Here is a 24,705-nt window from a genome sequence, read left to right on the forward strand (position 1 = left end):
GGCAATTAGGTAATAAAATCAACCGATCAGACATTTGACTCCTAAGCTTAACAGGGTAAAACAAAGTTGTGACAGGTCAGAAGAGAGAGCGCCTAAGAAAGCACACTCTTGAAGACCACTCCTTAGGACAGACATTGCAGAAGCAGGAGGGTCCTGATGTGCCTGGGACTTGCCCTGCTCAGCGGGGCTTATTTGTTGCTCTTCTGTAACATTGCAGACCACATGCTTTATTGCCAGTAATTCAGACTCTATTCCCATGTAGAATTCTTGAATTCAGGTTTACAAGAGACTTAGAGGTCTTCTGGTCTACCCCTCTGCCTTTACACAGAAGGAAACTGAGGTTTGTCCCCAGTTATCTTAGATGGAGAGTTGCAGCCCTGTTCATTCAGTTGCTACATACTGTTTCTATACCCCCTAGCTTTTTCACTTTTAATAGCATCACTCTGAACACTTGCTGAAATTTTCTTGTTTATACCAATAACATTTTTCCTTCAGTGATGAATCCAAATTCAACAGATAGCATCTGTTCTTTACAGATAGCATCTTTCTATTTATAATTTCTTCTTTCTTCCTTTGCATGAAATAAACTTTTATGGGCCATGGGAACAATGACAGTTATTAGACTATATTTTAAAATCAATTAGTTTTCTCACTAGAAGCCATGCGTGCAAGTAATTCAACTTAGACCTAAGAAAATGATCTTACTGAAAAATAGGACCAAGGCAACTTCAAAGCAGAACTTCTAAAAATGAGCTGGAAGGAGACTTCCACTTACCGATTTCAGCCATCGCTATTCCTGGTGCTAACTGCCCATTGTTGAAAGAGCTATAGGTAAACAAGTTGGGTACGGATGTGAGGTCATAGATAGGTTCTTGCTTTATCTGTTTGATTCCAGTCATGTCAAGTCCGGACTGATCAGGGGACGGCTGGCCAGAATCCATGTTGTAATAACCCTCGGACTTGGGCAGGTCAATGACGTGTCCGTTGGCATAAGGGCCACTGGCCTCGTTGCTCAGGCTGCTGAGGCCGCTGCTGACGCTGCTGCTATACACCCTGGCGAGGGCTTCCGCCTCCCCACTCTGCTGCTGCCGCTGCTCCTGCAGCCGCTGCTGGTGCTTCTGCACCTCAGCGTACAGGCTGTCCCTTTGCTTCTTGGACATCCTCCCAAACTTCACAGCTGGATGGGAGACAAAAGCAGAAAACAGCACCTGTGGTTATCATTCCCGTGAACCACCTCAAGTCCAAGGGCTCATGGATGGCTGTCCCCTCAACATAAAATGCACAACATCCCGGTACCATAGCCCAAGGGTTCATTTGTTTGCACTCCACATTTGATAAAAGGTTATACTCAGGGCTGTCTGTACTGGTCTATATGTGCATAGTGAGAACTAAATCTAAGCTAGGAAGACGTAAAAACTTACAGATGTATTTCTCACTGCTGTGAAGTTAGAAGGCATGTTTCCTTGTTCTTTCTTAATTGGGAAAAAAATTCACAAAAACCTAACACTACCACAGAGTACCTATTCAAATGTCAACCAACACTCATTATTAGCTTCCCTCCTAAGCATTAGGATTTCTAGATTGTCAGATAGGACCCTATTATTTCACTATTTTCTAAATAGCATGTTGGGTAAGACTAAGGATGTGGAGCAGGGGGAGAAACACAATTTTAAGTAAACCACAGCATTTGCCTTCAATTGGCCTTTGGGATCCAATGAAAACAATCTCTGGAAAATAGCAATTTTGTGACTACAATACCCAGCAAGTGAGCCAACAGTAACCCTTCCTTTCTTATTCTACCACCTCCAAGTTTTAGACTGCCCATCTTTTCTGGAAAAATCTTTAGCCATCCTGAGGAAGAAGGAGGAAGAGGCTCTGTCAGTAGTCACAGAGTAATACAAAGATGCTTTGATCTGAATTCACTGTTTCTTATAGAGCTTAACCTCCTGAACTGTTACGGACAGTGACATGTTTCCTCACATGTTGTCAACTCCTGTTTAAAGCTGTGAATGTCTGGGGTCGAGGGGCCACCTCATCTGAATCATCAAGCAAGGGGTCGCTCAGCTCATGTTAATGGTGGAGACCATGGCAAACGTAGAGGTTCCCCTCTGAGCTTCTGTTTTCTTCTGTGACCCCGTCCCCATCACCTGTTGGTACTGGGAACTGAGAGAATGTGGGAAGAAGAAAATGGAGAGCAGAAATAGGTCCAATTTCCGGATTCGGTCAGTAGAGCTGGTGAGAGTAACTTTAGAGAATAACTAAATGGTGAAGTGCTTAAGAACTCTTCAGCATCAGGGGCCCACAGAAGAGATTCTTGTTGTGAAAGAGCTGCTGTTTTACCTCCCAATATTCCTCCAATATTCATTTTCTCCTTCCAGTGGTTATAAAGCGACCAAAGTTTATCTGAGCAAAGGCCGTTCAGAATGGAGACCGCATTTCTCAGCCCGCCTCACGGCCAGCTGTGGCTCTGTGGTGAAGCTCTGGGTAACAGGAAGTAGATGGAAGTACTGCACAGAGGTACGGGCCTTGGGGTGCACCATTTTCCTCCCTTCCTCCTGCTGGATTGTGGACATGAGGGATGGATTTAGAGCAGCCCAAACTCTTCCTATGTCTCCTTAATCCTTAAAAACCTATGTTCTGGTTCTCTGACACTGCCTAAGGAGGAAAACAAAGTGGCAATTATCCACTAATTTTTCTGAATAAAGACAAGTAATCTGGTTAATTCAGACCAAACTCCCCTTTCCACCTCAATCGTCACTTTTATATGGTTTTGAATCATTGTGTTTAACTTTGTTTAGACAGTGTATTAGATTCTGTTTCTCAGAGACAAATTTATTTGCTTCCTAATTGCAGTGGTATTTCTAGCTTGTCCATGGACAGAATTCTATAGTAATTTTTAGAGAAAGCTTTCTCTTCTGTCTTTATAAAATTTCATTCCAAATAATTCACTCTATATCATTCTCTAGGGGGAAATTCCTTTTTGTATAAGAAAGAAAATAAATTATGGTAAGTTTTGATTCAGAAAAAACCTTTTCTCCCCAAGAAATGTCACATGCTTCTTTATTTGCTCACCCTCTGTCCACTGCATTCCTATAGGTTTGGAATAGCTCTTTGTGACCAGGATATGGACGTGAATCCAAAATTTATGTCTATTGCTATAGATTAAGATTTTTGTTTTGGCTGGAGTAGACCTACTTTCCGACTTACTTTAGTAGAATAGTTCTGCATTTATTTGTTTAAAATTTATAGGGAGAAAAAAATTAAGAACAAGGAATTCTTCTGACATGGAGACAAAAATGTAGTGTCTCTTTTTAAACCTCTTTCCAAACCTCCCTGCTTTAGATTTCTATACACGTTGCAGTGGGTTGGCTGCATCAGTAACCCGGATGCTTCTTGCCTATTTGCCTGCTCTTCCCCATGTAAATTTGCAATGCCCTTTCATTCTGTGCAGGCATCCTGCTCTACCCCCTTTGACTCGGGGTTATGTGACCTGCTCTGGGCCAGTGGGATACTGACATATGTGACACAAACAGAGGCTTAAAAAGTGCTTGTGTGGGACTTCCCTGGTGGCACAGAGGTTAAGAATCCGCAGGGGACACGGGTTGGAGCAACTAAGCTCATGCACCACAATTACTGAGTCTGCATGCCACAACTACTGAAGCCCACGTGCCTAGAGCCTGTGTAGCCACAACTAGAGAAGCCGCCACCCCGAGAAGCCCACGCACTGCAAGGAAGTGTAGTCCCTGCTCACCACAACTAGAGAAAGCCCGAACGTAGCAACAGAGACCCAAGGCAGCCAAAAAAAAGTGCTTGTGTGAATGTCTCACCATGAAAAGGACACACCTAAACTAGTTTGCTGGGGGATAAGATATATGTGAAACAGAGCAGAAGCCATCTCAGTCAAGGCCAGTGATAATCCGGGGAGCTGTAGAACTGACCGGTAGCTGACGTAGATGTGGAAATGAGCCCAGTCGAGACTCTACACTGAACAATTTTAGGTTCAGGATTCTGCTGTTAACCACAGACCTCACAATCAAAGCTAACAGTGTCATGTAAGTATGCTGCCAAGCTCTTCGCCCTGGTAAACATCTGATAACTCACTCAATGGTGAGTAGTTATGCCTTACCCCAAAAAACTGACTCATCAAGTCACTGAGCAACGTAAATATCGTCAAAGAAAAAACTTAAAGCTCCACTATAGTTTGGAATTATCAGGCTTCATCCTAAATCAAGGACTTTGCTGACAATGACTATAATACTATTTTAGAATAAATTTTCCATTCATTTCAGAAACACTGATGAACCAGTGTTTCAGTCTTATGCCCCTTCCTGTAATAAAAGCGGTGACATATTTGGGAAAAAATTACAGTAGTTGGCAAAATAAATGTACTGAATTTTCCTGACAAAAATAATTCCTTGTCACTATTTGTAAATACATTTATTGTATTCATGGGCCTATTTTAACAAAGGCTATATTACTATTATATTTTCAAGTATTTGCATTCTTCTTACTACTACCCACTAATCAGAACGGCACATATTTTAAGTGTTTGCCCCTCTCAAATTTGAATTATTCTGTTAATGAGATTCACTTGAGTATGGAGGCAGCCTCTTGTTAAACTGCTGGCTCTCAAAGAAACTAGCACAATTCTGTATACATTGCAAGTGCTTTATAAATATTCAGTGATGATAGTATTTGCTCATGATATGCTCTTAACCCTCATTTTGATCCCACACTAGCAAAGAATAATTTTACGCAAAAGTATTGGAAACCTTTTCATATCTATTTGAATTGTGGGATTCTAAATGGGATGGAAGTTTTTGGAGTAACTATAAAACAAAGACGATGCTTCTTCAAAGATTTCTGCTTCCTACCCCATGACCACTAGACACATGTTTTTGGTCTCAAGAGGAACCCAGTTGTAGAACGATCATCTATGACTTTCCATAGTCATTTTGGAAATTATTTTATCTTACTATCTTTGGCTGTAAAGTTCTTTATGTTTATATCTCACGACTTATCAAGGAAACTGGTCTTAATTTAACTTTAAAATTTCAAGGATATGCCTTTTTATAGTGCTTTAAGATTTGTAGAAAAAATCTGATTCAGTCTACCCAACCCTGTTCATCACTTTAAAATATTCTCTCTCTTCCCCTTCACTTCTTATCCAACAGAACTTCCTGTGATTATGGAATGTTCCTTGTGCTTTCCAATATGGTAGCCTCAAGCCACATGTGGCTTTTGAGAACTTGAAATATAGCTAGTGTGACAGAAGAATTCAATTTTAAATTTTATTTGATTGTAATAAATCTAAATTTAAATTTAAATAGCAACACGTGGATACCATATTGGGCAATGCCATTCTGGATAACAAGAAGCTAAATCTGTGACACCTGCCCCTGTAGGGTAGCTTCCATTTTTCCGTAGAGGCATGTCACTTAGGAGGATACATAGTTGATTACTGCAAGGTGGGTATAGTGTTTTTCTTTGGGGTGCAATGTCTTCCTACTGTTGCCAAAATTTTTTCTGTTTTTGTTTTTTTGAAGATTCCAGCAACTAACATTTGTGAAGGGTCCAGTTAAAAAAAGAAATAAATACGATGGTGGAGAAGATTCAAGGGGCATATGCATGCCATCACTTCACACACACACATATCTGCAATACCTTCACCTTCTACACATAAACACATGTGTATGTATTCCAAGTGGATTTGCCTTTTGATTCTTTGCCAATGCTAAATTTGAACAAATTTGTTTTTGCTGAGTTTGTCATCTACTCATATATCTGCTGTGGCTAATATACCACTATAGAAGCTGAAATTTAGGAGAGACTGAAAGTCCAGTGGCGTCAACAGTTATATCAAGCCGTCTACTGGTAGCCATGTTGTTTCAGTGACCAGGTACGGTGAAGTAAATATTCTTGGAGCCAGGCATAACTGACAGAGAGCAAGTGCAAATATCAAAATCAAGATGCCACTTTATGTCCGAGGGAAGCTGGGTGGGGTGTATATAGAAAGAAGTTAGGCGTGAGGGCATCTTACCTTGGCTACTGGTACTACTGCTAAAGCACTTTGAAAATATTTGCTTCATCAGTAGAAGGTAGCTATAATAAATTAGTAGCAGGCGGCATACCTCTTATCCTTGAGCCCTTACTAGATATAGCTAGTCAACCACAACTTCAGGGCTTCAAAATCCTTCGATAGCACATACTAAGCATTACTTATCAATAGAAGATAAAACCTATTTAGCTTCCCAGGTATTAGTGTGACTTATTTGGTTTAAAAGTACCCTTTATATTCAAGGCTTATAACAAACTTTGTCTATATAAAGAGTAAAAAAGAATTTGTTTTCCCTTAGAGAGAAAACTTTTTTTCTTCTGTTGAAGCCCCTTCTCCTCATTCCCAACAACCACTATCACCTCCGAGCATTTCTCCTCATCATTATTTTGACACAAGACATGCTTAGAAGGCATTCTGGAAGATGTCCCTGGAAGCCTCAAGACTGTCTCTGGACCTAAAATTAAGAAGGATCATTATCCCTAATCCCCAGCATCCTTAGATACTGTATTGCTTTTACTTGCATAGAAGTTTATGCTGTGGTACATTTCTTCCCCCTTGAAAATAGATTGTAGCTCTATCCATAAATGATCCCCCCCCCCCCCAGTATATTTCTTTTATGTCATGAGATTCAGACAATGTCTCAGATTTTGTGGGCTGATGTTGCAGAATCTGCCTTGGACCATATGCCCATCCCCTGCCCATGACTCTGTTCACCAACACGACCCACATGATCTCTCCTTCCAAACAGATACATCCTTTTATTGTAGGAAGAAGCAACAAAGACAAATACTCAATGGCCTAGTCTCTCTGTATAATTATTAATGGAACTTTTCAGATACTGTCAATTATTATGCTGCCTCCATATTATAGAGATGAAATGCACAATCCTCAGCTCAAATTCCCATTCAGAATTTCACTAAATAAATCCTGAAAACCATTTAACCTCCACCCACTACCTTCTTCACTTTAGTTATGTGCAAGTACACAGGGCTACAAATTTACCCTAAGAGTAAGTGTATGTGATTAGCAAATCTAGAAAAACAAACAAAAATCAGCTAATAGAAAATTTTGGAGACTTACATCTCTGTAACTTTAGAAGCTACCTATAAACTGGAGGGCTCAAGGTCAGATTCTTTTTATTTTTTGGGTTAAATATGTCTCATTGTACAAGACAAGTTCATGTGGGTTGGAAATTAGAGAAACGGTAAACAAAAATTCAAGATGCAACTAACTAAACAATGCAAGCTAAGAAGTAGTGTATATGTTTAGATAACAAGAAGTAAACAGTATATGTTTAGATACCATCTATGCAGAGAGAAATTTCTCCAAAGGCCCACATTTAATTCAGTAACTCATATAGTCCCTTTATACCAAGAGATAGTGCATGCCAATTATCTATATTTCTTTAAACTCTAGAAGTATTTTTTTTTTCTTTTTTCTTTTTTCGGTCCACACCATCTTGAACTTAATTAGGGGGAGTGTGACCAGAGACACAGAATCCACAGTGATTCACAAAAAGAGAACAGGTATCAGGGGCTTTGTCTGCGTCTCAGGCTCTAGGTAAAAGAGAATTCCATGATTCATTCAACAAACACCTAGGAGCCTGCTTTTAACCAGACCTGGAGGATACAGTGGGAACAAGACAGAAATGGCCCCAGGACACAGGGCTGCTCATAATCCAATACAGGAGTGCTATGCCCAATGTCAGTGGGGAAAGAATTCATTTAGACGAATACTTAAAAATGAACACAAAGCTAGATGGAATTTTTTGTGTGAGTTTATTTGTCCTCTTTCATTAATCGAAGAAGTTCAGTTGGGGTGCCAAGCCACCCATTTGGGTTGGACATGAAGCTGGAGTGCACGCTTGAGTATATTCTGAGAAGGACACCATCCACACAACCCTTCTAAGACATGGAGCTCTGCTACAGCCTTTGCAATCTTCATCAGGCCTCTGAATAGTCCACATCCATTAATGGAGCTTCTGGGCTTCCTCCAGGAGCAAGTTCTGTTCCTTAGCATCTCCCCATACCAGGCAACCTGTGCACCAGTCAGACTTACCCAGCGACCAAGTGGCCCAGGTCTGCCTGGCACTTTCCAGTTTTAGCTCAGAAAATCTCACATATTAGGAAATCCTTCATTTGCAGGCAAACCTGGACAAGTGGTCACCTTTCAGTCTAGGACTATGTGGCTTTCACCTAACCTAGTTAGCACAGGTTGCTCGCTCCGTGAGGTACACAAAAGTCTTCCCTTCCTATTTTATAGGCAATACTATATACGCTCTTACTTTTTCTCTTAATACACAGTCAGCATGTGGTTTTCTTCTTATCCCTTTGTCTAGAATTCTTGCAGCAGCTTAAACAGACTTCAGCAAAGCATCCATTTGAAAGCCTTTAAGTAAGAAATAGGAAGGTGATGCCTTACCATCTCTTGACATTCCTAGGGCAAGACACTTCTGCAGTCGGCAGTGTTGGCAACGGTTTCTGTTGGTTCTGTCAATTAAACAGTTTCTCTGCCTCGGGCAGGAGTAAGAGGCATTGTTCTGTTGGCTCCTCCTAAAGAATCCCTAGAGGGAGAAACAGAATGGGAGGGAGATAGATTTATAAGAAGGGACCATTGACAGAGATGTTAGCTACATTTTCTACAGTGAATGTAACTGAGTTTGATTTTTAAAATTCTTTGGCTACTTCGCCTTGGACAGTTTACAGATGTTTCTGATGGAGAATATTTGGACTCCCTGCAGAGATATGAAGGTATCATTCATTCATTCATTCATTCAATGTTTACTAAAGACATCTGTGCTGTTCTAAGTGAAACGGAATAGAGTTCCTGCCCCCAGAGAGCAGTGGGAAAGGCGTGACAGAGGAGAAGGTCACATATGACAGAACTTGATGGGGACGAAAACACAGGCTTATGTCAAGTGCTGTGGGAGCGAGCAACTTTGGATGCTGAGGAGTATGGCTTTCAATATGCACGTCTATCTTCCTAGTTTCCAAGATGCATTTTTACCCATTTGGAAATTTTTGTATTTGGTCAGAATGTATCTGGAAGGCTGTTTTTTTTTAACCAGTGATGTACCTTAGAGTCAACTACATCTTTGAATAAAGGAAATATGGTATATAAACTGCTCAACAAAAAATAAACAGTAAGTAAAAGCTGAATGAATGCTTTCTGCTTGCCCTCAGGCTATGGAGATATAGGAGGTCTTCATGCAAATATGTTTTGGTCCTTATGGTACGAAATGAACTGCCTCGAACCATATATCACCCTTATAAATAAACCCACAGCTGAGTTTATTATTTTTTTAATTCTTTGGATACCACCCACCTTAATTATCTTACCAAAAATCCTACTGGGGTAAATAAATATTTTCTCCAGAGACATGAACGTATCCTTCACCCATTTATTCACCTATTTAATGTTTCCCTCCTTACTCTTTGCTCTTGAATTGCAATACAGCAAAAGGGCAAAGTGCTACAAGGAAAGCAGTGGTCTACAAATAGATTTAGCAAGAGAAATTTTAGGAAAAGATAACCCATAGTATCATCTCTTGGAAGGAGGAAGCCTAGAAAAGGTCTGGGATGGTCGCTCAATGCCCATCTTACTGAGAAGCCTGGAAGAGGTCACCTGATTTCTATCAGTTTCCTTAACTATCAATGGGAAGATAGAGCAGGGCTGGGACTAGGGTGAGGCTGGTGAGGCAATCGCCTTGGTCACACATTTAAGGGTTGCCAAAAGATGTGGTACTCAAGATAAATATTTTAACACTGATTTTAAATGTTAAAAATCAACATTAATGCAACCCCCCCCCAAGTTTAAATAAAAACAGAATTAAAATTATCAATTTTCCTTTTGTCTCGGGCTTCCATATGGCTTGGCAAGGCACTGCAACAGAGAGCTTGGCCGACCCTGTGAAAAACCTCAGAAAAGGATGATTGGCCAAGCATCTCCTTGGAGACGCGTGCCAATTGGTTTTGTGGTTGTAATCCCCAATCCCACAACAAGGACTAGTTTGACCCCACAGATCCATGTGTATTTTATTTATTTAATGGACCAGTGGTGGCAAAATAAGATATCCAATTGTCCGGTTCGACTGAATTCATGGAGCCCTTAAACAAAAGATCACATCTAAGCCCCCAGGGGTTGAAATGACGTACTTCATATACCGTGAAAGCTGTCAGAAGGCATAACCTCAGCCCATAGGTCTTAATTAAACATAACTTGGAATTTACATTTTATGAAAGAATTGTGTGGTTTTATCTGCGGATACTCTAAGTGCCACTTAGCAAAGGAGTTGACAGAAAAGACTTTTTGAAGTCACAGCTACAGCCCTAATTTAAGGCCAATTTGACATTAATTGTGAGGCATTTCTTGCTTATCTGTTGCTCATTATTGCAAATGAGGTTTTTGGCATGAAAAAGAGATTTCGTTTTAAATTTTTATTGAATGAAAAGGAATTTGAATAAGTGCACAAGCTGAAATGATGTTATCTAAATGAGTTGTTTACATTGACCCGAAAACAGTATTATGAAAATTCAGAGGTTGATACTAAATGTGCTGACATTGATTTTATTCTGAGCAGAATTTCTTGAGTTTGCTATTTGGAGAAAAATGTAGCATATTTACAAATGTGGGTTTTTCCATGCAATAAAAAAAGTTGTGTGGTGTACAATGTCATTTTGACTAAAACCTCAGAATATGCTTCAAAATAACAGCGCAAGTTCTTTGATCTTGGATTCCTTCTTTAAATAGAAGAGATGGCAGGAGCCTAAACACTCGCTCTTGGCTATTGACCTGTTGAAATATATTTGCTCAGTAGTTAAAGCTTTTGGAAATTACTGCTTAAAATGTTTACTTCCTTAACATGATCATCGCCTCATATTTTGAAAACAGACATTTTCTAAATATAGCTTTACACAGTGAAACACAAAACATTTCCATTTTGACACTGATCTAAAAAACATTTTTTCATGGATACTGTGTAAAGTAAGACCAAGAGCTCTTAAAACTGCATAATAAACCAACACGGTGGAAGTGATTTCACTGGAGAGGGATCTGATTCCAAAATTATTTGTGTTTAGGGGTCCCTGACAGTCCAGTGGTTAAGACTTTGTGCTTCCATTGTAGGGGGCATGGGTCTGATCCTTGATCAGGGGGATAAGATTCTGCATGCCGTGTGACAAGGGCAAAAAAGTAAAAAATAAATTAAAAAAATATTAGCGTTTGTCTATCTGCCTAGAGGAAATAATAACTTATTTTAGGAGGGTAAAAAATTGCTGATTTGTAATTTTGCTTTGTTTTTTCTTGTGATACGTTGAAAAAATTGCATTAAGGTGAATAACATGCAATTCTTAATTACAGGTCTGCAGAAGAACAGAATTCAAGGCACATCTCATGATGTTCAGAGATGGATTGTCACTAATCACCTCTAAAGCAGGTCACTATGTTGATGGGTTAGTACATTCCTGTTATTCTGCCCCCTCTGCATCCCTCCCCTACTTTATTCTCATTTATTCCTTTTTCTTTTCTTCCCTCCAATTTCAGTTCCAGGAATCATACTTTTTGAGACTATTATGAAGACGCTGCCAATTTTTCTCATAGCATGGCTATTTGAATTACAGTATGTGTTGTTTCATTATATTTGAATGTCTTATAAGATGAAAGTTGGTTCTTAGAATCTATGATTGTGCCACATCTCCTTCAGTTTACTGACCTTAAATTAATGATTCACTCTGCTTGCATCTTTGATCAAAAATATAATTGCTTTTGCCAATAACTTTGCCAGACTATTACTTTCCCCTCCTGGACTATAGCTGCATTTCATTTGTTCTGGTTACATATTGCCCTTTAAAGTTAGTTGCAGAACTGCTTTCATTTCCCCCTTGATATTTAGTCTCTCACCCTTTCTTTCCTTCTAAGGATTAAATTTAAACATTTACTCTTAAGTTTCAAATTTCTCTTATTTCAGATTAAGTCTATGTTAACTGCTATTCCTCCAGCTTTCTATTTTAAAAATCGGGCTGGGATAGAGAGGGTGGGAGGGAGTCGCTGGAGGAAGGGGATATGGGGATATATGTATACATACAGCTGATTCACTTTGGTGTACCTCAAAAACTGGCACAACAGTGTAAAGCAATTATATTCCAATAAAGAGCTAAAAAAATAAATAAAAAATAAAAATCACCTTGCTCATAGGAATTAGTTTGTCTTTGGAAGGATTGGTTGGATCTGTTGTGGAGGGGAACACTGGCTGAGAAGGAAAAAAAAGCATGTTTTCGGCTATGTTCTCCCACTAACTAGATCAGTGACACTGGCCATAGGACATAATCTTGTTTATACCTCAGGACCTCATTGATGAAGTTGGGGCAAATGATTTTTAACTGATCAGAGATTATCTGTTCCACTTTTAACATTCCATGCTTCCAGTTTTCTTTTATTTTTCTGGAAAATGAGAATAAAGGATGGTCACATGCATACTGCAACTTGCTACCTTGACTGCTTTCTCAAGCAGATAAATAAATACAGGCTCATTAGCTTATAATCTTTATTTCAATCTTTCATATTGATATAAATGCGCTGGAGTTTACTGGGCACAAGACTGTTAAAACAGCAAATCAGTATTTATATTTCTGTAAATGTGAATAATGACGCTTTTAAATAGCAATCCATTTCTAAGCAGCTGCTGAGTTAGACAATGACAAAAAGGTGAAAGGCCAAAGAACAGAAAATCAACCCACCCACCAAGCAAGAATTCCTGAGTGTCAGCAGCAGGCACAAGAATCCTTTAGCACGCCTTTCCAAAGGTGTCACCCTTTTGCATCATGAAGTACACAGATGCCTGAGGCAAACACCGATGCTGTCGGCAGTGCCGTGTTAAAGTCCCATACCTTGCAGCCTTCACATGTGATGACTCCGTAGTGGATCCCAGAGGACTTATCGCCACAAATTTTGCATGGTATCACTTCAATTTGTGCTGAAAGGGGAAAACAGACATTTTTGAGCTGACAGAGTTGTCTTCTTTTTACCCTCCGATCTCCCTCCCCAACTTTCCCTGTCCTGACTCAGTGTTTGAAGACACTGGGGTGGGGGTGAGGCTGTGGGGTCACCTACTTCTATGTGAATGGCTTCCCTCAGCTTCATGCAGGTGAAAGGGAATCTGTTTACCATTGTTTGTTTTGTTTTCCTCAAACTAAAAAATGTAACCAGAGACCAGAAGTTTTCTAAAATTTCGCTTTTGTTTTCTCCTTTTTGAACTTGACCTTCATGTAGCATGTCTTAAAAATCCCTTGAACCCATGGCTTTGGTTTTCTTATTTTGCACTTCAAACATTAAGTTACTGAGAATGATCACAATGCTTTATTTCAATAATATTTTAAATGAGTAAATAAAGCAAAACTGGAAGGGGTGTAGGTGACTTTATACATCAAGTGGCTGGATGTTACTTGTGAAAGTGCCAATGATGAATCAGTCCAATATTTATTAAGCATCTATATATCCACTAAAATAATAAAGGCTGTTACACAAGATAAGATATACTAATGACCCTAATAATTTAATCAATAAAACAAAATGAATCCATGGAGATATCAGGGAAAAAATGATAAAGCATGTGGGTATTATTACTTCAATAGGAACTGAAATAATTTCATTGGAGATGAAGACATTCTGATTTTGAAGAATGTGGAGGAAGTACAAAGCAAAAAGCACTTCTACAAGCAGAACGGAATGAAGGAGGTCTCTAATGACTGTGGCTGGTGATCACCGAGACAAGCAACTTGGCTCTAATGGAAACCTGGGCCATATGGTTGGATAGAGGGAGTGATATCAGATTATGGAGCTCCTGGGAGTTAGGCAGGAGAATTTTCACCTGACATCACTGGCCATAAGGAATCAAAGAAGTGAATGAAGAAATGATGAAAATGGTGGTTTGGGTACCTTAGAAAGGCGAGTTTGGTAGGTTACCCAGAAACAAATGGAAGCCTAGCTGAAAGGCTATTCCTAACCTGGGTGTTAGGAGCTGAAAGGGTGAATTACATCAGTGGCAGGATAAATGGAGAGGAAGAAGCAAACAGAAAGACAGATCAATGGAAGAGGTGAGAAGATAAAAGAAAGAAAAGATACAGAGGTGGAAACTGATGAAGAATCAAATGTGACTTCTAGCTTCCTAGCCATCAGTGTAAGATTAAATAATAGGTTTAACATAAATAGTAGATTTGACATAAATAGTAAGGCAATTCCTTTGTGGAATATGGTGAGGCATGGGATTTCCATTTTGCATGCGTGCAATTTGGTGTCATGTCTTATAGACACCTGTGTATAGAACCTCTTGGAAAGATGATCTTAAGTCATCAGCTTCGAGGTTATGGATGAATCCATGATATAAGCTTTATTTAGACTGTAGTAATTCCTATGTCTCTGATAGTATTCTCAGCGTTGTTAAAATTATACACACTAGGAAGATCTGCTATTCCCGCTCCCAATTTAAAATAATTATGCAAAATACTCTTCAAAATGCTTTATACATCAATCTGCCACTTGGATGCTTTTCTATAGCTTCTCACCCTTGAATATACAAAACAAGTACATGCAAGACATAACCCTCTTTTTCTTATTGTTCTACATTAAAAAATATTTAGTTTTAAGGGAGTACATTAATTTTTTTTACATTAAATACTTCACAGTAAGTTCAAGTCATCTTTATAAGCAAAAAATTCAGTGTTATGTCCCTATTTTTCATATGAGTAAACTGAGGATCCAGGTGGTTAATGATGCCCTTGAGGTGACTTGGGAAAAGACAACTGGAAATTGGCTGATTTTCCTGATATTTCATTCAGTAACTCTTTCTCTGCCTCCCACAAAGATAAAATACAAACACAATTTTGAATTCCTATATTATTCCAAGAGCATTGGTTAAAGAGATAATAATAAAAATATCAGGAGACGAGACAAACTTAACTAAAACACTTATTAGACTATTGCTTTTTGCTTCTGCTCTTATATATGAACTAGTATTTGTTTTCAAAATTTTGTGATTTGAAAAAAATTGTGAGATTTGATATTACTCTATTCTGTTCTGTTATCCTGGATTCCAGTCCCTAATCTGTTAATAATTGGGCCCACAACCAAGAAAAAAATCTCTGATCTTGTTTTCTGGTTTATAAAGCTTAGCTGACAAACTTCATAATTTTGTGAGGATTAAATGAGATATTTTATGTAGAAGTGCCTTGTAAAGAGTAAAGAGTTACAAAATGTCAATCTTCATCATCACCATCAAAAACATCATTATTAGCTGATATTTCTGATGCTTTTGAACAAAAAATACAAGCCACATTATTATTCATTTATTAGAAATCATATCATTAAAAAACCCAAACAAATAACACTGTAAGTTATTTGTACCAATTTTTTTTTAGTGTAACCTTTCCAACTGTGGATTTTTAACAATGATTGCAAAATTGACTAAAAATCCCAGGTATCCATTATACAGTTGTTAGGCGTATATGATATTAAGTCAGAGGCGCTCTTTGCATAAATTACTCCCCAGGGAGTAACTTACACGTGGGGAGATCTGCTTCAATAAGTTCTTAATTATAAAATGATCTAACTCTAAAGGAAATGAAAATAGAGGTAATTTGCCCCCTGGGGTGTGAGAAGATGTTTTGGAAAGCCACAAAGGTTATCTTATACAACTTCGGAAATACAAATGGGATAAGGAATGATTCGATAGAGCATCTGCATATTTATACATATTTATAATTCTAGCTCAACATGTAATCCTGAAGAACCATAAACATTTTAACAGTATTTTTAAAGAGAAAGAAGCCTCTTAAAATTGTAAGGCTGTGTGTGGGAAAGGGTTATCAGTTTGGAAAACCTATGACCATTTTTACTTACTATGGCAGAATATATATCTGAGATTTATTATAGGTGAAAATAAATTTAAATAATTTAAAGCAGGAATCCTTTTCCTTTTCTCTCTTCTAGAAAAAACTGCGTCTGAGCTACAGCTCACACTATGTATTTTATAAAGCACATCTTCAAGGCAGGGTATTTCAGACACTAATTACGACAAAACATCACATTATGGCCCCAATGTTTGCCATTTCTAAATGTTTTGCCATTACACCAGCCATCGTTTCCTGCGCGATTGTCTTGAGGTGACTGCAGTCTGGTGACAAGCTATTTATCACGGTTTCAAACTGAACATCGAGGGAGGATCTGGTGGTTGGATCTCACCAGCTGTGACAATGAAGGTGATAGAGGCTGAGGAGGGAGTTTACCGTCCATACTTTTGCTGGACTCATGGATTAATTCAACAATAGGCTCTGAGAGACGAATTTAGAGGGGCTGAAATGCCCTGAGAGACGGCTTGAGATGTGCTCATTTATCAGTTTTTTGATTTCTTCTATCCTCCTCTCACTTATATTTTTCTGTTGGTGAGCATCTGTGGAGACTTTAGTTAATTTTTATTTACCAATTACATTTTTTTGTTTATAAAAGCAATCATATATCTTGTCTTTGGAAATGATATTCTTATAGTGTCAAAGAGTGTCAGGGAAGATTTTAAATAATTTGATGTTTTACTTCATATTAGAATAATTTATGAAGTACAACTAACTTAATACCAGCTGATTTGGCAGGCGGGTCCTATCCAACAATTGTAGAGTAGTAATCCAAATTTGTCTCCCTTTTTGGAGATGGCAGTCCTCCTGAAGGCCCTTCCTTGCTGAGGGGCCCTTACCCCAACATCACACAAAGGCACCTCGCTTTTCATTCTTTCTGCTTCTCAAAATGTACATATCTTTAGTTCTACTCCTTCAGAAGCCCCCGCTGTGACACCAGGTATCAAGGTTAAATAAACTAATCTGGGCTCATGAGTTAACTAGAAACTGAATCACTTTGATCCATCAAAATCCCTTAACTGTTAAAAGCATTGGTCAGGAATGGTAGCAATAGGACTTCCCTGGTGGTCCAGTGGTTAAGAATCCGCTTGCCAATGCAGGGGACATGAGTTTGATCCCTGGTCTGAGAAGATCCCACCTGCCACTCGGAGCAGCTAAGCCTGTGCACCACAACTACTGAAGCCCGAGTGCCCTAGAGCCTGTGCTCTGCAACAAGAAAAGCTACCACAATGAGAAGCCCTCACACCACAACGAAGAGCAGCCCCCACTTGCCACAACTAGAGAAAAGCCCACGTGCAGCAACGAAGACCTAAACATAGCCAAAAAAAAAAAAAAAAAAAGGAACAGTAGTAATAATGGACCTTTTAGGTATTTTCTGGTTGGAGGAAACACTTTTTACTGTGTGTACTCCTGTGGCTCTCCGTTCCTGCCATTCCAACTCTTATACCTCAACCCAGCCATTTTTATATTCTGGGCATTTAAAATCCATCAAGGACAGAGTCCAGGTCATACTTCTTTTTTAATGTTTTCTATGGCGCCTAAAAGAGAATTTTTATAACTCCTTAAAGCAGTAGTCCTAATTTTTTTCTTCAATACAACCCAAAGATTTGACACTCCCTTTTATGAAAAAGGCTTTAAGTAATACTGATTTTCCACTCATTGGGGTGAGGAAAAGAAATCAAAACCTCAAGATTGTCGTGCATATGTATTTTGAAAAAGGCCCCCAGGTGATTCTGATATGACGAAAGACTCCCATTGAGAATTAAACCCGTCAAATTATTGACAAAGAATTTTCTGTAGCACGTAAACCACCTGAAAAGGAAATAAAATTCTAGGATAAGACCAGAGTCTTAAAATCCTCGGGAGTGCCCAGTAATTCTCTCTATAGTTCCTGGCTTTTGTTTGGGGGCTATACTTGCAGCATCCTTTGTTTTCTTAAGGGAACTATGAAACATCTACCCAGGATATGACAACTCGCATTGCTGGACACTGGGTTTGCCTGTCAGTTCCTGCGTCTCAGAATTTTACAGTTATGCTAAAAGTGGGCAGTGCAGGAAGAACTCAATGTCTGAGTGAAGCACAATTTGCATATGTAAAAATTTCCAATAAAGATGACTAGTTTGGTTAAAAACCTTTTTGCAGATGGTCTCAGTAGCCCAAGTTGTATCTCCTACTCCAATTGTATCTCATCTGTCCTTTGTGGCAAATCCGAATTAACATCCTTGTTTGTACTCTTTTCGTCTCTTACTGGCAGACTAAGTATCTACCTCTATTAGATACAAAACCTTCTGAGGTCAAATAGCAACCATCCCCAAAGATGAAGCAGGTATTCCTGAAATCTGGTTCTACTGTAACTTTGATTTATCAGAAAATAGCCCCAAGATTGGGGTGGGAGGAAAGTGTGGAAAAACGAGACCCTCAGGAAAAAAGTAAAAGTCTTTGAACTTTTGCCCTTATATCATGCTATGTGGTGATTTGAAAAGATTCCTGATATTGGATCAGGTTTGTGTTCTCATTTATCTCATCAGGGCACACAGCATCTTAATCCCAGCATCCTGCTTAAATACCAAATATAGTGCATGAAATTCAGTGCACTCTAATTCCCACTGGAATGCCCTCACATGCATCAGCATTTGGGGTCCTAACTTTCTTCTCAAGCTCTTCTCTGTAATATTCTGGGTGATGGTCTCTGTGAACCTTCTGTTCCATTCAGCTGATAGACAGCTTCTGAATGATCTATAGATAACATTTATTTTTATATCACTGTAATTCCCTAAACTGTATATCAGTGGAAGCTAGAGTAAGAAAAAAATCATTATCCTATGATAATGGCAAAAAATAATTTTTTTCAAAGGCATACTTTGTAGGATTATCATGAAAGGGGTTGATTTATCTTTTGCATATGAGCATGTACCTCTAAAGAGCTGCTTTCCTACTCTGACTCCCCAGAAGAGGGAAACAATAGAGAATGAGACCAACAAAGAATGATGACAGAAATCAGCATCATCATTAGCAGCATTACTGATAATAAGTTAAATATCCCTCTTGGAAGCAAAGCAAATCACTTTTATAAGTCGTAGTGGCTTTAAACTCATAATTTATGAATTAATTCCCATGAAATACACTTTGCCCTGTCAAAGTTTTAATTACAGTGAGAAAATGTGTGTGCTGGACCTGACATCATTCAGATTGAAAGCAGTGAATGTCTCCCACGACCACTCACAGTGTGGGTCTGTAGACCACTGGTAGCGGCAGGACCTGGGAGCAAGTTAGAAATTCAGACTATTCAGGACTTGCCCAAGCCAACTGCATCAGAATTTGCTTTGTAACAAGCTCCCAGGGCAGCATTCAAATTTGAGAAGAAATGTTCAATGATGTCCAGGTAATTACAGTTGTAGCTACTATGAGAATTGATGGAATTTTATTTTTCTGGCATTATGGGAAATTAAAAACTTTACAGGATTTTGGAAAAGCAGTTTCTGCTATTGTCGTTTAGGCATTTCTCTTTTGTTCAAAAGGCAATAGGACAATTGAAGGGTTAGTTACAAAAAAATCTGGTTATTAATTGACAAGGCAGAAGAAACAGAAGCCCATGTAGTCCCAGAAACATCTTGCGTTACTGTAATGAACACCTAGTATAGCGGTTTCCTTTGCAGATTTAACAGCTGTCAGCCTACACCTTCTTCATGTTATAATACTGCATGGGAGTATCTTCCTTCTCTTGTGTGGACTCCCTCTTGGGGTTCTGGCTGCTAGCTCAGTCTCTGGATCCTCAGTGTGAAAAACCCTCTCTTAGGAAGATTAAAAAAGTTTTTCTATTTCAGAAATTGAATTGTACCAAGTTTGTTTCTTTTGTTAAAGGTAAGAATGTCAAACAACGTTTGAAACCGAAATGAACTCATTTCAGCTATCCATGGAAAGCTGCCCCATCTCATGGAGGGAGATAGATTAGTTAGCACAGAGTGCAACAGTCATGATAGACACTCATTCCTCTCCTCTATCATAATGCTGTCTTGAGACCTGCTACTCAAAGAGTGGGCCCTGACCCGCAGCGCTGGCACTGTTTGGGTGCTTGATAGAAGTGCGGGCGTTAAGGTCGTACCCTAGACCAACATAATCAGAATCTGCGCTGTGAGAGAACCCCTGTGATGCCTACGCACAGTAAAATCTGAGAAGTTCTAGAAGAGAGAAAGGAAAGACCTACAATTTAGCTCTCAGGGTATTTGCCCTCAAGCTCCAACTCTCTCTGAAGAGAACTTTATATAAGAAAAAAAACACATGTATCCTTTTTGATAGCTATTTTTTTCCAGTTATAAAAGAAAGAAAACAGCAATCATTTTGCTTCAGTGAAAAAACTTATCTCTCTTTAGTTCCTTAATTTGTTTCTGAGCCTGTTTCTCTAGTCTCCATTTAGCTGAAAACTTCAATAGGAAGTTCAAGTTTATGCAGCACCACCTACACTGAAGGAGGGCAGGGATGGAGAAATTCCACACACCAGGTCACACAGATGATTCAGAGTGACAAGGCAGAGTTCATTCTCTGGAGAAAAATTCGAAAAGAGCAAAAAAAGCCTCCTTTCAGAAGATGAAAAAATAAAGCTTTTCTATGTTAAAAACCTATGAGTAATTGCATTAAGAGAATGAATAGACAAGTCACAAACCAAGAGAAAATACTGTAAAATAGACATCTAATAAGGGACTGGTATACAAAATATTCAAGGAGCTCAAACTTCAAAAACTGGACAGAAAAATCAAACCTGACACCTCACCAAAAAAGATATACAAACAGCAAATAAGCATATGAAAAGATGCTCAATATCATATGATATTAAGGAACTACAAATAAAACAACAATGAGATGCCACTGCACACTTGTTAGAATGACTGAAATCTAAAAAAACTGACAATACCAAATGTTGGCGAGGATGCAGAACAAAGGGAATTCGTTGCTGGTGGGAATGCAAAATGGTACACTTACTTTGGAAGACAGTTTAGCAGTTTCTCACACAGCCACATTGTGTTATCATATGACTTGGCAATTATGCTGCTAGGTATTTAACAAGAGTTGAAAACTTAGGTCTACACAAAGACCTGCAAATGGATGTTTATGGTAAGTTTATCTGTAATCACCCCAAACTGGAAACAAACAAGATATCCTTCAATAAGTGAGTGAATAAACCCACGATGGCACAATTAGACAATGGGATATTATTCAGAGCTAAAAAGAAATGGGCTATCAAGCCATGAAAAGATATGGAAGAACCTTGTATGTATATTGCTAAGTGAAAGAAGATGGTCTGAAAGGCTACATAAGTATGATTCCAACTATGTCACAGTCTGGAAAAGGCAAAATTCTGGAGACAGAAAAAAAAAAAAAAACCAACAACAACAACAGTGGTTGTCCCAGGTTTGGGGATAAATAGGTGAAACACAAAGAATTGTTAGGGCAGTGAAACCATTCTGTATGATACTGTAATGATGTATACATGTCTACGCATTTGTTGAAACTCATAGAAACCCACAGAACAGTACAACCCAAAGAGTGAAACTTAATGTAAACTATGGGCTATAGTAAATAATAATGTGTCAGTATTGGTTCACTAATTAATTGGTTCATTAATAAATCACACTAATGCAAACTATTAACAATAGAGGAAATTCTGTGTGAGACGGTGGGTGGATATATGGAACTCTGCTCAATTATTTTGTAAATCTAAAACTGTACTAAAGATTCTATTGACTTAAAATAACTGAATTACTCAAAAATGCTTCTTTTGCTAGAGGTAGTGAGAATCATCTGAGACAGCCCAGCAAAGGCAATTCAGCAAGCATTTGTTTGCTTTAGGCCACAGAGATATGCAAAACCAAGTTTCTGTCTTCAAAGTGAATACAATGCTTGTACAGCACCGCTCCCCGCCCCCCGCCCAACAGTTTGTCATAACCTCAACACACAGCAGACGGAGATGAATGCTAAAATAAACCTGGAAGAAGAAGTACATTGACTTCAACTAGAGAAACATGGCAAGATTTGATGGATGAAGCGCCTTGAGTTGGGTCTTAGAAAGTGAGCAGGGTAGTTAATGGGGTTAGATGGAAAATAAATAGTAGCAGAATTCTTTTAGAATTATCAAACAATCATGCTTTTATTTGTAGGCACATGTTTCAGATTGAACCATATGAATTTGCCACTCTTTTGGGCAAGGAGATAGTCAACACTGGCAATTTCATGTGGTTCAAGCCAGATCTACTGTTCACTGTGCTCTAAGATGTGGTTCCTATACTACATTCTTTTTTTTTTAAATAATTAATTAATTTTATGTATTTATTTATTTATTGGCTGCATTGGGTCTTTGTTGTTGTGCACAGGCTTTCTCTAGTTGCGGCAAGCAGGGGCTACTCTTTGCTGCGGTGTGTGGGCTTCTCATTGCGGTGGCTTCTCTTGTTGCAGAGCAGGGGCTCTAGGCGCCAGGGCTTCAGTAGTTGTGGCGCACGAGCTCTAGAGCGCAGGCTCAGCAGTTGTGGCGCATGGGCTTAGTTACTCCATGGCATGTGGTTTCTTCCTGGAGCAGGGATTGAACCCGTGTCCCTTGCATTGGCAGGCGGATTCTTAACCGCTGCGCCACCAGGGAAGTCCCCCTATACTACATTCTTTTAAAGAATACTTGAAAAGGCCAATTAACAGGGAAATGGTTGAGAGAGATAAAAATTAAGCCACTGAATTATATATTTGAAGGTAAACAATTCAAAGGTTGAAACAGGAACACTAATTAAACACACACACACATCAAGAAAACTCAAAGCAACTGAAGTTTGGGGTGGAAAGTACACAATATTATTTCTCACTCTTTCTATTGACAGAAGTTGTAGAGACCATTCCTGAGTTCTCAGAACTTTTTCAGAGAACTCAAAAATAAGAAAAAAAAGTTTCTTTCTGCTTCGTGGTAAAGAAAGACTACATCTCTTGAAGTCTGTTAAAAAAGAGGCTAGGCAGGACTATAGGGAAAAATATTAGTATATAGTCTGAAATACAGTGATCAGAATCCGATTTCCATGCCTTCGTCCTTGAAAAGAGAAACTTTGTGAAATAAACATGGCATCTCATCTTCACATGAGATACTTGGGTCGATTCTTGTGCCACATGAGGACGATGTCCATGTAAGATCAGAATGTTGGCACCATATTAACATTTCTCTTCCTAACGTAGTAATAGCTTGATTTAACTGGCTCATAATGTCCTATGATTTGCTTGGATGGTCAAAAACTGAACAGTAGTATAATTTATCTCTCTTTCACATTTACAAACACTTCTTTTTTTTTTTTTTTGTTTAAACATGCCCTTAGCCATGAATGCAGCAAATAATTACATAAACAAACTTTAGAGCATAGGTGAGATATTTGTACCAGTTTTGTGTGTGTTGAATGGCAGGGGTAGGAGAGAAAGAGAGAGAGAGAGAATAAAACGGAAAAAGAATAATCACTACCAGTAGCCCCAAAGACTTCCTTTGCCATCAGAGAGTTGATGTAGGGAAAACTTTGTATGAATGGGCACTCCAACATGACATGAGGGATCTATCACTTATGGGAGAACACTTGGGCTCCAGTGATCCTTCTGTAAGAATTCAGATTTTAGGAACTCATTTTTTGGATTAACTGCAAGAGCTTTGATTTTGGTTTTTACATAGACAATGCTACAATAGAAAAATATATTGTAAGTTTCTGCATTGAGAATTACATTTTTATAGAATTTATATTCTAGCAAACTTGCAATTCAGCCTCCATTGTTTCTGAATTGAATCTTGAAAATAAACTATAGAATCGAAAAATCTTAATTTTTATTTCATCTCTAGAGACAAGAATGCGTTCAGAGGCTGCAGAAAGGCATATTTGGGTTTAGCTCATCCTTACATAGACAGAGTTTTTCAAAAAAGGAGACACTTAGAAAATAAAGGAATGTATTCTCACCTGTATGCAGCACCAGAAATTACTTTAGGGGTAAAACAATAACTTAGGATATGACTCCAGAAGCCCTTTCTTATAATTTCACCCTATTCCAAACTTCACAAAGGCCCTATATTAAGGCAGGCAAAGGCTTAGCCACCCAACAAATATAGAATTATGAGTGCCTAGCTCCCTCGAAGACTAAAGTGCCTTTCTGCTGATACTGCACACTTTCCCTAAAGAGATTACCAGCATAATCCTAAATATTATGGGACCCAAGCTATCTTATTTTTGAGCTCATCAGATCCAGCATGCTGCACGTAATCCCTAACAGCTTTATTCAGTGTTTACGTAAGCTGGTGAAGGAGTTCTATGAACAACGATGACCAGGTACTAAGAACAGATACCGTGATTTTCAAATTTCACTTTCACAAGTTTCTTTTTTTTTAAAGCTCTTTATTGGAATATAATTGCTTTACATTGTTGTGCCAGTTTTTGCTGTACAACAAAGTGAATCGTCTATATTTATACATGTATTCCCATATCCCCTCCCTCCTGCCACTTCCTCCCACCTTTCCTATCCCATCCCTCTAAGTCATCACCCATCTTCAAGTTAATCTCCCTGTTTTAGAATAAAGATGCAGTTGTAGAGAATGGACTTGAGGACACGGGGTGGGGGGCGAAGGGTAAGCTGGGACAAAGCGAGAGAATAGTATTGACATATATACACTACAAAATGTGAAACAGAAGCTAGTAGGAAACTGCATAAAACAAGTTTCTTTTGAACTGTTTTTCTACAAGCAGCAAATTC

The 24,705-nt window shown here is 38.7% G+C and overlaps 1 protein-coding gene across 1 annotated transcript in view; it reads right to left on the reverse strand.

The window, feature by feature from the left end:
• Positions 1 to 24,705, reverse strand: part of RORB (RAR related orphan receptor B) — a 183,882-nt gene that overhangs the window by 35,066 nt on the left and 124,111 nt on the right. The window contains exons 2-4 of the mRNA XM_057722382.1: positions 12,943 to 13,028; positions 8,480 to 8,621; positions 776 to 1,177 (exon numbers count right to left, since the gene is read on the reverse strand). Coding sequence (XP_057578365.1) covers positions 776 to 1,177; positions 8,480 to 8,621; positions 12,943 to 13,028 — 630 coding nt within the window. The remainder of the gene's footprint in view (positions 1 to 775; positions 1,178 to 8,479; positions 8,622 to 12,942; positions 13,029 to 24,705) is intronic.

This window comes from Hippopotamus amphibius, chromosome 2, assembly GCF_030028045.1.
Source record: "Hippopotamus amphibius kiboko isolate mHipAmp2 chromosome 2, mHipAmp2.hap2, whole genome shotgun sequence".
Lineage (NCBI taxonomy): Eukaryota > Metazoa > Chordata > Mammalia > Artiodactyla > Hippopotamidae > Hippopotamus > Hippopotamus amphibius.